The sequence below is a fragment of the Larus michahellis genome, chromosome 4 (assembly GCF_964199755.1).
Source record: "Larus michahellis chromosome 4, bLarMic1.1, whole genome shotgun sequence".
Lineage (NCBI taxonomy): Eukaryota > Metazoa > Chordata > Aves > Charadriiformes > Laridae > Larus > Larus michahellis.
The window spans coordinates 16320554-16335065 of NC_133899.1; the positions used below are offsets into that span (position 1 = coordinate 16320554).

The 14512-nt window shown below is 38.4% G+C and overlaps 1 protein-coding gene across 2 annotated transcripts in view; it reads left to right on the plus strand.

The window, feature by feature from the left end:
* NKD1 (NKD inhibitor of WNT signaling pathway 1) overlaps positions 1–14512 on the plus strand; it is a 107314-nt gene that overhangs the window by 90385 nt on the left and 2417 nt on the right. Inside the window, exons 6-8 of one of the 2 annotated variants that reach the window (XM_074583101.1) lie at positions 357–452; positions 9355–9502; positions 10566–10650. In XM_074583101.1, the coding sequence (XP_074439202.1) occupies positions 357–452; positions 9355–9502; positions 10566–10650 (329 nt within the window). The remainder of the gene's footprint in view (positions 1–356; positions 453–9354; positions 9503–10565; positions 10651–14512) is intronic. The other variant, XM_074583102.1, reaches the window with a different exon arrangement.

Genomic DNA, 14512 nt, shown 5'->3' on the forward strand with positions numbered 1-14512 from the left:
CTCTTCCTGAGTTAAGCAGAGTTTTCTTTCTCACTTTTTAGTGGGAAATTTTATTATATTTCAAGAGCTTCAGGCAGTAGTTTCCTTGTACCTTCCTGTACGTGTTTTCTACAACGAAGTAGAAAGCATCTTGCAGATTCCCCGAAGTCTAGCCCAAGGGAGTCAGCATTATCTTGTGATTGTGATGAGACTCCTTCAGTGTGGTGGACAGAGGCCTCCCCGGGACGTATCCTGAAAGCTTCCTCCTGCCAGGGAGGGAGGAAGGAAGGAAGCAAGCAACCTCCTTCCATGGAGAGTCTGCTCTGCAAACAGGCCTTTTGCTTTAGGTAATCAGCTGCTCTTTGCATGTTTCTTAGGAATTGCAATGTGATGTGTCTGTAGAGGAAGATAACAGGCAAGAATGGACCTTCACACTGTATGACTTTGATAACAACGGAAGAGTCACACGTGAGGTAAGCAAAGTACAGCTGCCCCTTTGTGTGCAGCGTTTGCTAACAAGAGAAGTGTTTTATAACAGGAACATTTTTTTCTTCTGTGAAATAGAGGTGTCCTGCCAACTTAAACAGCAGTTTCCATGGACCCTTCCCTCCTAGAAACAATCCCACCAGCAGTTTACTGTTTTCAGATGTACTGTACCACTTCTTAAGCTGGTTGTTGTTTAATATCTGGGATTAGCCTTTAAAAAATAGTAATGGCATTTGAGGAGGAAAAATGTCTGAAACAACCGAACAACTAAACACATTGTCAAAATAAACCCCTGCAAATGTATATTGTTCTGGCTTCTATCCTGCTTCTTAGAGTTAAGCTAACCAAATAGCAAGGTTGCTTTCTGACATTCTTTCCAGTAGGACTAACTATACTGTTCTGTTGTTTTCATAAATATTAGGCTGATCTCTGCCTGCTCCCTCCAAGTATAAATAAGATTGATAATACTTGCTGGATGACCATAGTGAATGGCTGTCAAAGCATACCTGTGTGTATTTTTTATTATCGGGATGTCTTCAAGTCATATTTCCTGTGCAAATAAGAAGCCAAGTAAGAGGATGTATAGATTAGAATACAGTCCTTTTTCAGAATTATTTCTATCCAGATTGAATGATAGTTCTAGAAGAATGTCTTTTACTGAGATTTACTGCAATGTGCTGTCATTGATTTTTGTGTGTGGTGTGTTTTCTGGCTCCCATGTCTTCAGATAATCAGCTGAACATTGACAGTTTTTGTCTCTCTTGACTCTTACACTGGTGTCTGTGGAAATTACTAAGAACTGACTGAAAGGAATAGGGTAAATACCAAAAGTATAGTGGCCTTAGACACCAAATGAGGGCAGAAATTTTTCCTAGAAGACTGAAGCAAATATCTTTTGCCATTTATGAACAAATTGCCAAGTGTGGTGGTTTTTCAGGGTTTTTAACATGTATGTGAACATCATTACTAGGCTTTTTTCATTGTCTCTACTCTGATAGCGCTTTGAGTAGTCAAAAGAAATCTGTGCCCCTCATGCAAGAGAATAAGCAGATGAAAAGTTACAGGCCAGGTCCAGAGTTTCAAATGAGAAGATGAGATATATAGAGAGGGCAAGGAGAATGGGGGGTGGGGAAGTAGTGTTGTATTTGTTAATGTATGGGGAACAGAGACCAGAAAAATGAAATAACTTGCCTGAAGTCTTACAAGAACCTAGTGGCAGATTGAACCCAGATCGTTGGAGACCCAAGGCTAAGTCTTCATTACAAGATTATCGTGACTCTCAAAGAATAGGGGAAAAACACACAAAACCCGAACCCACACACATGGGTGTCCTTTACATTCAGGCATGGAATTCCCATTAATGTCAGTGGGAGTTCCATGTGCTGAACATAACGAGAATATGCTTTTAAGTATGTATACAATAATTATTTGTGATTATGTGGTACACCAAAGAGCTTAATTTGACTGTACTTAGAGAATATGTTACAGCCAAAGTCTACCTCTCCCTGCTACAAGAGCAGACTGCAGCTTAACTGAAACCAAATCTGTGCAGGGATTGAAAATTATACTGCTCTGAGGTCTGGAGGTTGCTATATTCAGGCTTGAACCTGTGCCAAAAAAAATTCTTTTAACCAAGGGACCAAATAGGTTGATAATTTTCAGCTCTTTGCATGTGACCAAAGATAGAAACAAATAGTATGCACCATTGCAGAGTTTCCCAGTTATGTTACACACTTCTTTCGCAAGCTGTTCCAGTGCCATTTGTACAATCCGTCTTGTTGGTTGTCTTCTGCTGAATGCAGATGCAATTTAAGAGTTGTTTATGCAAGAATGACTAATGATAACAGCTCATAGATCATCTTGGCTACAAAAGAGGAATTTCAGTCTCTTCACATGACACAGAATTTCTTATTCTATTGGCCCCTGGGAGACTGGTGTTCAACTTAATGGGCTTGATAGTGTCATTTGTTAAGCCGCTCTTCTCCTGATCCAAGCAAAGGGCGTAATGATGGTGAATGTTAAACGTGTGAATAGTTTCAATTAAAATGAATAGAACACATGCTTTGAGTTAAAAGTAAGTGAAGCACATTGCTGGATCAGGGACAGAACGGGCAGTCTAAGGAAGAGGGCTGATCTCTACCAGTGCCATTTAGTGAGCTGATGAAAATGCTTTCAGAACCGGTCAGCTTTTCTAAACAAAGGTCCGGTGTTCTTGTGAGAAAAGCTTAGCGTGGACTTTTCGCCTTCTTTGAAAATTTCACTTTAATGTCTCCTGGATTTATAGCCGGATTTAACAGAGAGATGAAATTTCTTAAGTCAGATTTCTATCTGTAGACCTTGAGGTACTTTACAAAAAGAAGTCAGCCTTATCATTCTTGTTTTTCATGTTGGAAAAGTGAGACGCTGGAAGAGGAAGTGACTTGCCCACCCACATTCATTTCATTTGATTCAAAGTCATTGTGTTTAAAACAATGGACTTCATGTCCAGAGAGTGTCCAAAGGAATATGCAGTGTTAAATAAGTTTCTAAGAGACATGTAGGTGGGGTGCAATTTTACAAGCGGACTAAATGTTTTTTTCATTAGAATGTTTGAAAATTGTAAATAAGATATGGATTTAGTTACTGGATAAAATATCCCTTGGATTTCATACAATGACAGATCACTGCAAGAGCATTCAAATTCCATCTTGGTGAAATTTTTTCTGGATCTTAACAACATTTTCAGAACTTAATAGTGCTTTGATTTCTTCCTAGAGTCTGTATGACTTATTCCGTAGTCCTTATAATTAGAAATTCAGATCTAGTCATGCTTCTTGAAGAGATACACCCATTATGAAAGCATAATTATTGGGATAGCAAATTATAAAATTAGCATTACTGTGTGTTATTGAACTACTGCTTTTTCTGTCATAGAAGACGACCATTTTTCAGTCCTTTTGGTGTAGTGGGAGATAACTTTTCCTGCTCTAATATGTATATTACAAAACTTGGCTAATAATGTTTCCCTTCATTCCACAAGCCATAAGAGGACAATTCATTATGTACTACAGGCCTTTTAGAACTGACAGCTGCACTGTAATTATCTTCACACGAATATTTGTAATCAGACTTGAAACTTGGATAATTGAACTAATGTGTTTTGATCCGTGAGGTTTTATATTGAGCTCTCTGAATGTAATTATACTTCATAAACACTAGCTTTCTTTTTTTTTTTTTTTGCAATCAGCTCTTTCTTGGAAAATTGGGTTTCTTTGGTGAGAGACTGCACAGGAATAAGCACAGAAGGAAGTTGCTTGTCAGGAGTTAAAAAAGGGAATTTCTTCTAGACTAGTTGTTCAGTAGATAGCAAGTGAAGCTCCTTTCAGGTTCCAAATAAGAATGATTCAAAAACGTATGTGATCAAACAAAGCTGATGTTGCAATAAAAACATCCTGCTGTATGTAAAAATCAGACTACAAACAAAGTACAAATAAGACATTTGTACTTTTCTTTTTCTGAGGGAAAGGTAATGAACTGATATTGACATTTCTCTTCATGCATTTTTAATGCTAAAAATGTTCTTTGTATCTTACATTAAATACCCAATTTTTCCTCTTACGTTTCCTTTCTTTTTTTTTTTTTCTTTCCCTTTTTAGTTATTTTTGCTCATATCCTCTGTAATGGATGAAAAGGTTTGAGGTTATTTCTGTATTCAGAAGTCAGCACCAAATCTTTGTCTTGGGGAAGGATACTGGCTTTTCTGGGGCTACTGTTCATCAGCCTGACCCTTATCTTGAAATTTGCTGTTTTTTCGTGTGTTTGTTAACGTTGTATGAACTCATGATATAGAAGCAGCAATGCAACCAACAGACAGAGGAGTAATGTCTGTCTGTATCAGAGGAGACATCATTTCGGCCATTAGATTTGGTGCATTTATGCCAGAGAGAAATATTAAGAGAAAATCTGACTTTCTCTTTTAGTTTTGAGGGAAGCCAAAAACATGCCTCTTAGACAAGTTACAAAGAATCATACTGAATGTTTTCTTTCAGTGTTATTACACTCAGTGGGGTTGGTTGTGGTGGTGGTGGTGTTGTTGTGTTGTTTGAGATTTGTTTGTTTTGCGGGTTTTCTTTATTTTTTTTTTTAATTTTTGTGCAAATGTCTCATTTTGGGAAATTAATTCCACTGGAAAAGCCTCTTAGTTTCCTTTACAGAATCTCTAATTTGCTAACTAGTCCTATGATGATAAGCTATGCTAATACTGGAAAAAATAGGGTCATCCCTTTACCACTAATGATCCTTAGAAGTATATAATTAATACCTGGAATAGGAACTTTCTCAGTCACATGAGTTCTGTAAAGAATGAAGAATGCTTCAGTGTCATTTGCTCTTGTTCTTTTTTGCAGACCCATTAGTTTCTCTGAATGTTTTAAATTCCTGCTAATCTCCTACTGGAGATCTCTAAAGTATTCTGCGGATGCGTGTGTGAGTGCAGCACACGTGTGTGGCCTTCACTGTTTGCTTTTTAGTATTTCTAATGCAAGTATTTCTGGCAATTTATTAAAGTTGCTCTTTTTAATATACTTTGTTGTATTAGCTGCTTGATAAAATAGGATGTGAAAAACATAGAGATTAACACTGTTAAATCCTTCAGCCCTGGAAAAACCAACTGTAGCGTTCAATAAGCAAGGCACAAATCTGGGTATGGCGTGTGCTGGCTGTTTGGATACTACCCAGGAAGCATTTGTTTTCCCCTTTGAGGAAAAATATCATAGTTTCAGGTTTTTTTCTTGATTAAACTAGCTATCCCAGCAGAAATTCTGCACACTAGAAGCCCTTCAGAAGTTAGGCAGATTCATGCAGGCTACTTCCCCTCTTAATATAATCCCTTTGCTACAAAGGAGAGAAAGGAGAGAAATTTATTTTTATTTTATTTTATTTTATTTTATTTTATTTTATTTTATTTTATTTTATTTTATTTTATTTTATTTTATTTCATTTTATTTCATTTTATTTTATTTTATTTTACTTTATTTTATTTTATTCTATTCTATTTTATTCTATTTTATTCTATTTTATTCTATTTTTTATATTTCTAATTTCTCTTTACCCATTTAATATAGTAATTCTAATTTCTCTTTACCCATTTAATATAGTAATTTAATATGGTAATATAGTAAATTAATATAGTAATTATACCTATTTAATATAGTAAATCCACAATGATTTTTAACTAGAAATGGTTTAAAAGTACATTTCGGTTAAAAAAACCCAAGCAAATTATATTTTTGGAAAAAGGGGAAGCACTGAAAAATCTGTTATTGTATATTTTTCATGTAAAAAGGGAGGAAGTTAGAGAAATGTGGGATGAAGTGTGGGGGGGAATGTACGGGAAGTGCCAAGCAGTCTTAAGCAAAGCAGTTGGTAAATTATGTGACTTACAAAAATCCTAATCCATTGTGCAGAAAAGCTAGATTTTTGGTAGGTGGTCTCTGAGACGTGCTGTGCTGGCTGGTGTACCAGAAGAGAGGAAAGTGGAACTAGCTTTTATTCTTGATCTTTGATGCTAAATTTCTTGAGGACAGTGAAATGCACAAGCTGGTGTGTAGAAGGTGAAGCTGTGTCAATGGTTTTAGGCAGTTCTTTAAGGATTTTAAATGCAGAAAACGTTCCGTGGGACAGCTTTCAAGGGGAACATAAATTGCTTCAGTCTCCTGGCAGGCTACGGGAAGACAAAAATTCTTTTGGGGGTAAATATAGACATAACTGTAAAATACAAATTTTGTAACATAGATTTTAATGGTCTAGTGCTACTAATTTGACAAGAAGCCGTTACCATATTAGCTGCCAAAAAAGGGCTATAAGAAGGTAGTTTTAGTCACCATTCAAAACTCGTTGGCGAAGACCACTCCTACCAGGAATGCCTCAGGAATTTGTATTTTATAATTGTGAAGCAATAACTGGAAAGCACCAGGAGGTTCAAGGAGCCTTGTAGCTGGTACCTTCTTGGCCAGGACCTTGGTAGATGAGAGAGTAGCGAATGACCCAAGCAGACTTGTTTAACCGAATCAGAGCTGTCAGCTTGCTGGAATTTCCAACCCTAAATGAGGACCACAAGTAAATGAATCCTATAATAAAAAATGTTGATGTTGGTATTTAAAAGATCAGCATAAGCATTAAGCGGTTACTTATGGATATCCCTAACCTCGATCTTGGTATACATCCAGTCTGACGACCGCGTTCATTCAGTGCCAGAAGACAAAGCAGTTCAGATTGTTGTGGAGGAAGCTGGGTATTAAACATGCAACGAAATGCCCAGGCAGCAGAGCGTAAGGCCACAAAGTGTCCTGATGCCTCTGTGCCGCCTCTTAAGCTGCTTGGAGCCTGGACATTAATTTGGGTTAATTCAGACCTGTTTGGCTGAGAGATGTAAATTGTCCTCATGGATACATGCATGCACATATTTCTGACTTGCCAAGTATGTGTCACACAAACGTTACATCTGGCCTTCCTTCACAACGTTTCGGAGTGCTTTTAAACTCCTGAGTCAAGTGGCTTGTTGAGAAAGACCCTTACAGAACACAAGGGCCAGATTGTGTGCCAGTTAGAAAGTTAGACCTCATCACTGGGAAAAAGTCACGTAAAAGGACAGTGGGAGTAAAGAGGTTTTGTCTTTGCCTATCGAAGTTAAAATACGATGAGCTTGTACAAACATCTGGCATAGATGAAAAAAGGAAGGGGGACTGATTATTGTGAATGAAAGTGTTGATAATAACTTCTTGATAGTAGCCTTGTGTGGATAGATGCCATGTTGGCTAACCACCACTTGTTAAGGAACGTGTGGGAAAGGCTCCATTCACCAAAGTGCTGAGTGTATGAGGGCCTGTAAGAATAAATATGGTGCTTAAGTATTCTGCTGAATGGGAAGGTTTGGCTTATTGAGGTGTAGGATTATAGCACAAGGGTCCTAGAAGATAATTTATGGAGGGTGTACAAAGCAACAGATATGTTTTATTTGTTGGTTTGTTTATTTTATTGCTTGGTTAGGTTTTTCTCATAGATGAAATAAAAATCTAGCCCTTCAAGCCGGCTGTCAGATATGTCTGTGCCTATTTAGAGGTCTGGCTAGGTTTCAAATTAGAGTGGAAGTGTGAGAAATGAAATGTATTAAAAAGCTGTGAGGTGTCCACCAGAGTGTCACTGAGCAGTCTCTCCCTCATTCAAGCTTTAGGCAGTGGTTCTTGTCAAAAGGATGGAAAGCATCTACTGACACGGTAGTAACAGCCCATATACAGAGACCCTTGTGGAAATGGCAGAAAAAAATATTTCAGTGGGGAAGTAAAATTTACCTCTTTTTTAATGAATATGTTGTCTTGAACTCACAAGTATGGAGAAATTCCACTGAATGCAGAAGAGTTAGAGAGGGTAAATGTTAAGACAAACTCTGGACTGCCTAGGATTTAGTTATTCATTCTGCCTGTTGAGCTGGAAAATCATCTACTGTCCTGGCCCATAAGGTCAATATTTCCCTAAATTCTCTGTGAGTAGAAATTAGTATTTCTGCATCACCTTTAAAACTGGTTAGATAACGAGGACCGTGTAGTATATTGACTACTGAAGTACTGAGACCTGTTGAGGCATACTAAACTTCAGGCTGCCATTGTTAAGGGCAAAGGAAGACTTGGTAGAGGTTTTGAATTTTTATAGACCTGACTCTTAATCCTCAGGCCCAGTTATACTTAAGAAAGTATGATTTAGATTTCCTTTGTGCTCTCCGGCATTTGGAAAGAGCTTAGGTACTAGGATAGATCAAGGAATAGGAAGACCAGCTTGGAAAAATTCTCAGGTATACGTTGAATGGGATGTTTTATCGCGTGCAAGGATCAGTATGCTTTGGCCTTAGGTTGGTGCCCAAGATCAATTTGGGTGAAATCCCTTCAAGGAAAAACAGTGAATCAAGAGATCTCCTTTTCATCCTGGCAATTTAAGGGAGTACCCTATTTGACCCTGGCTGGATTAGATCAACCAGAGACATCTTTGAGCATCACCAGCTACTAAACAGTGCTTCTCCTGTTTGAAACACTTGGCTTATTGAATTTAGCTAGTGTTCTTTCTGATACAGCCACACATGTAAGCATTTGTTCACGTCCCCTTGCCTTCAAAGAAAGAGACGTGTGAAGAATGTTCTGTAATGGGCCTGACTGAATAATCTCTGCTGTTCAAAAATGTAAATTTAGAACAGGTTTGAATTTTACAAAAAAAGCTAGACCCCGATATGCATATGGTAGAGCGACATTCAGATGTCATTTATTTCCAAATCGGGGGTTTACAGTTCTGCCACTTCTCTTACTGGTTTTCCTCTATATAATCAACTATTTAACTATCCCAAGAAAAAAACCCCAAGAAGTAGTAGGACTTTAATGTCTGAGGTTTTCTTCAATTACTGTAGTTGTTTGGGTCATGTGAACTCTATGTCTAGTGCAGTATGAATGGTTATCCCTGGGTTCTGTTGAAACCAAAAAAAAGAAAAGGCAGGACAGAATTTTGCTGATTCACAGTTTGGGAAACCTGAATACCTTGTGCTTTTATTATTGTTTTGATCTGGTTTGCCCCTTTTCATAAATCTTATGCCATTTGATGAAGAAGAATATGGATGCACTTGAATCATTCCCTTCTGTGTCTGTGAGTTATATTACAGTCTACATTAATAAAAATGGGGGTTAACAGAAAAGAGAAATGAATCCTTTCTTGTAAGGGTCTGTGCAAGTTCTGCTCTTTTAAATTCAGTGATTTCTGAGGATATTTCAGAGTTTAATAGTCCCAAGGCTAACATAGTTATAAGTATCAAAGCTGTAGGTTTCATACCATTTTCACAATAGCGTATCTCTTTGTGTTTCAATCCAACTATAGGATATTACCAGCTTGCTTCATACCATCTATGAGGTAGTTGATGCATCAGTAAACCATTCTCCTAGTTCCAGCAAAACTCTGCGAGTGAAACTTACTGTGGCACCAGATGGCAGCCAGAAGAAGAAGAGTATCTTGTTAAATCATACTGGTAAGGATGTGCGATCAGCCATTGGAAAAAATACAAAAAACTTCAAGAATCCCTTAAAAATACCTCTTTGTATTTTGTTAATGCAAATAAATATATACTTAAAGGCAAATAATTACGTGGGTATTTTAAACTCCATGAACCTGTTTTAAGATCTTGGGTACAAAATTGCCTGCCCTCCTTTCAGTGTCTCTTAAGCAAATTAGGGTTGCCTCTCCTTATTGATTGTTTCCTCTTGGCAGCAGCGATAACCCGTATGTTGTGTAATTGTCTTTGTGTACTGCAAGGCAGATTTAAGGCCTTTTTGACTTGTACCACTTTAACTCACCTGATATTACAGCGCCCAGTTTGTGTTGAAACAGGGGTAGTGGTACAAAATGTTTTTTGCAAGTGCATAGCTCTCGCTGCTACTGGATAAAAACAAACCATTAAATAAGTAACCTTTATGAATCTATGCATAAAAATTGCACATTTTTCTGTACTGGCAGAGTCTGCCATTGTAAAATGTCTTATATTCTGATGGCTTATTCATCTTATATTCACTCTAATAATAGTTATACGAGCATAATTACTTCAGTAGAGAACGTAGTACTAAATTAAAATACTTTAAAGTATTTTAAAAGTATAAAAGTAATACTTCAGTAGAAAATGTGGGCACCTTATCCAAAAGGAGAGCCTTGTTGCCTTGTTGTTTAGTATGTACTTCCACTCAGTCTCATGCAGCCGTAAACAAATTTGCACGGCTGGGGAGCTACGTGATGCATTAGTACAGCATCAAGCTCCGAAGTACCGAGCCCTCCTGAGGGACAAGTATATCACTGCAAATGTGGTTCCATTTAACTTGCCACATGGCTTGCAGCCTAACCCTGACTAATGTCCTACAGCCAAGGTTATGTCTGCCTAAAATCTGTCGTGCGGACAAAAGCACTTTTGAGAAGGTTACACGAAATGATACGTTACGTCTTGATCTACCAACAAGAAAAAATGTATTTGCAATGCAGCATGTTAGTTATGCTGATCAGCTAGGACAGTAATGTGAGAATAATGTACTTTCTCTTGTTGGCAGATTTGCAGAGTGCCAGGCATAGAGCTGAAAGCAAAGCTAATGAAGAAGTAAGAAGCTCTGAGAAGAAGCAGCGGGCTTCTCTCAGGTAAGGGGAAAGAAACTTGTCCCCTGACAGGCAATGGCTACCTCTGAGGAAACCTCAACCGCTGATTTCTTGCCTGCTCACTTGCTTTGTTTTAAAGAAATATGTTAAAATAGAGGAATTACAGGATTTTTCACTGTAGAACCATCATCAGATTCCATGGGTGAATACTTTCTATATTAAAACAAAACCAAAAAACCCAAATCTGTAGCACGCGTTACTCAAATTTTCTTCTTCTCTTTGCTCTTTGGAGGACATGCAGTGTTTTTTAGATGAGGTCTACCTACATGATAGCTATTACCTGCACTGAACTTCAGAGTATGTGATAATAATTTTCAATGTATTTTTCAAGTATTAAAATTTTTTACAGCTAAGAAAAATGTTAAACTCTTGGTCACACATAGGTGTGCAACTCCGTTTCTGAATTTGGTATTTTAATGGATAGCAAAACAAATCAAAAGCAGGTAATTTTGATGCATTTTAAAGTAGATTAGTTGCTCCAAATAGGTCATTTTGATGTATAGGTTTGATTTGTTTTAGGATTTTACATTTCATGTTGAGACAGAGGGAAGTGTTTGCTGAGATGCTAGAGTAACGACACTGAATCATTAGTTACATTTGTTTCTTCAGATACAAATTGAAAAAAAAAATCCAGTTTTGGCTTTTCTTGGATTTATGGATATTTGTCCAAATACATGTATTTAGTTTAATAAATTTATCAGGAGAAAGGAGCAGTCAGTTTTATTAAAAATGACAACAAAACTGTGCCTCCCTTTTTTGGATAGAGTGAAAATGCTAGTGAGTTATCCCAGTGAATAAATCCCAGTACAGTCAAATTTCAGATGAAAAAAAGACTATAATGACTTCTAATCTTCTGTTAGCAACTCTGTACAAAATCTTTTTTGAGCTAAAGAACACTCCACGTGAACTAAACAATACTCCGTGGTTTTGCTTGCTGGCCCAGATGTGGTGTTCGGATTCCCTATGCCTGTTAGCAAAGGTCTGCCCTGTGTGAATTTAATGGATGGGTTTTGTTTGATAATCTATTGCAAAAATCCCCTGTCAGTTTGAAGCCCCCCCTCCCATCCGCCTTAAAGTCCTGGTTTTGCAAATGTTGTGGGGTTATGAACAGCAGCCATTTCCTCTTAAATCCACGGTCATGGAGGCATCAAATATTGGGGAAGAATCTTGGCTCTGCTGCGTTTGTCCTTTTCATCCCTTTGGTTAGAGGCTTCCTCAACAGGACAAACCTGTATCTTGAGCTGAGCAGATCGGCATCAGACAGCTGTCAGCATCTGACAGTTCTTGTTGCATCTCATTAAATGTGGACAGGACAAAGAATGCCCTGTTCACGCTGTGTATGTTCCAGGGGTGTTTGTGCACTCTGGCCAAATTGCTGACCCCCAGGAAAGCTCCCTGAGGCTCATATTGGAATCTCACGATGTTAATGCACAGGTTTCCCCTTTGAAAGCGGCAACAAGGACTTGTGAGAAGTACACACATTTCACAGATTCAGTCACTTAGGAATTCTAGGCAAGATGTGATTAATATTCAAGATAAAATGGATAGAAATGTTTTTATCCTGAAGGTGGGAGATAGATGGGTTAGATTTTTCATCTGGTGGAAGCTACAGGCAGGAGTTTTCACCTGTAGGGCTAATACAAGTATCAAGATCAACTAACTAGATTCATAGCTAGCTTGTCTGGCATGTGTGGTATAAAATTAGTGGTGGAAGAGCACTGGCAGGCAACTTTGTAGATTGGGTATCTTCATGCTGTTCTAGTTCATATTTCATTTAGCACAACAGAGAAAATATGATGCATGCCAGCCTCTAAAAGATCTTCCTTTTACCCACAGATAAATATTCTCACTCTTTCTTTCTTTCCTGCTTAAGTGATTTCTCCCTGAGTGGCTTAAACTCTCTGTTATCAGTGAGTGTAGCTTTCGGGAAATGTCCGTGCATTTTTCTCCCCTGCTCTCTATTGCTGCTCTATTCCCCTTACCTACTATATTGCTCTGTGCTTATTAGCATCAGAATGACACTCCAGTGTGGGAATTTTAGACGGGGCTTTCACACACTCCACAAACACTTAAGCAGATGCCTTTTTTATTAAAAACACGACCAAACCAAAAAAACAATAAAGCCACTGTATATTTTTAACACCCTGTGCTTGATGCAAGGTTGATGCATGCCTGTGTCCTCCTGTGTGTATGCAGGAGAGCATTGTGGGGCTGGATGCCAGACTTCTCAGTTCTCAGTACTTCAAGTTCCCTTTGACAGTGGAGCATATCTCTCATCAGTAGATAATTGCTTCACTGTCTATATTTTTATGAGTATTGCTGAATGTCATCTCGCATGCAAGAAAGCTATTAGGATGCAGGGCTGTGGCAGTACTGGCATAGTTTTTCTTCACTGTCTTGATGAGAGATGGAATTTATTACAGTAACAAAAACCCAGGTTCCCTGTTAACTTAGTTTTCAACAGTGCTGTGTACAGTGTTGCTTAATTGTGTTGGATCAAACCCAATAACGTATTTTCTGGGTTAAATGTGCTTTTTCTTCAGCACATGTGTGCAGGTCCCAATGGTTTCCGTAGGCAAGTCATGCTTGGCAGCTTCAGTTAGCCAGGTTCTAGTCCCAGAGATATTTTATGTTGACTTGCTAAAGTGTAACCAACCTGTAAAGGTGTGTCTGAGGCAGGAAAGGTACCAATTGGCTATGTATCCAAAAAAATAAAGAATATCTGGACATTCCCTTTTTTTGACAGTATGCCACGTCACTTCTGGGGTTCAAAGCTGACTCAGAGTCTGTAAAGCTTACCTGCTTTCCAGGCAGACTCTCCTCCATCCAGGAGACTCTACCTCTATCAAAGTAGAGCAAAAATTATCTTCCAGGTAGGTCAAGTCTTGTGACTTTTATCAAAGAAACTGTAGACCTGTGTCTGACAGAGACACAGGGGACTCAGTTCTGTAATGTCCCTGAACAGTACTGCGCTAGACCAGGAAAGCAGTTGGTGCCAAAGCTCAATGGGATCAGCAGCCTCTGGAAACCTGGAAATGTGTGAATAGTGTAAAAGCGGAGTACTGGGCACCGTGCAGTGCGGAGCCCATGTTTAGCAACTGCTGTAGGATGCAAGGCCAAGCTCTGGTCTTAGGTTGACATCCGTGCAATCGCATAGAGGAAGAAAAAAACCTGTGTTGTGGTCTTGGAGACTGAACTATCTGAATGACAGGCAGTGATTTAATCAAGAGTTTTCTGCTTATCCTGTTTGTTATATTGAAAATATTGTTCATATCTGCAGACATCCATTTAAATTGCTGAATTAAATTGTTCAGCATTACGGGCTACAATACTGTAAACCTCTGCCTTATTTTTTTTCTGCCTCATAAATGAATGGTATTTCAGATATTCATTCTCAGGAAATAGTTCTGCTATAAATAAAATTGCAAAGCTGAGCAGGAAAAGGAGTCGAGATTCTGAACCCAGTGGCTGATCCGACCTTATTAATTGTATTTTGGAAAGCAGTGGTTATCTCTGGGTGCCGTACCAACACCTTCTCTGCTCAGGCTCTCTCTAGTTACCACAGCTCTGCTGTTGCCTGTCTTTCTGAAGCAGATACACGTGAATGTTTATCTGACACGAGACTTACCCCAGCGCTTCCTGACAGCGGTGGGAACAGCCATGAATCAAACAGCAGGTTTTCTTTGGCATGTCCAAATTAGAGAATCCGTTGAATGGTTTGGCCCTAAGACAGAATGCAATAAACTCTAGGAGGATTTTTATTTGTTTTTGCGTGTGTGATGCAATTTGAAAGCCTCCTTCGCTTTGCAACATTGGGGTCAATTTAAATGAGGAGAAAGAACAG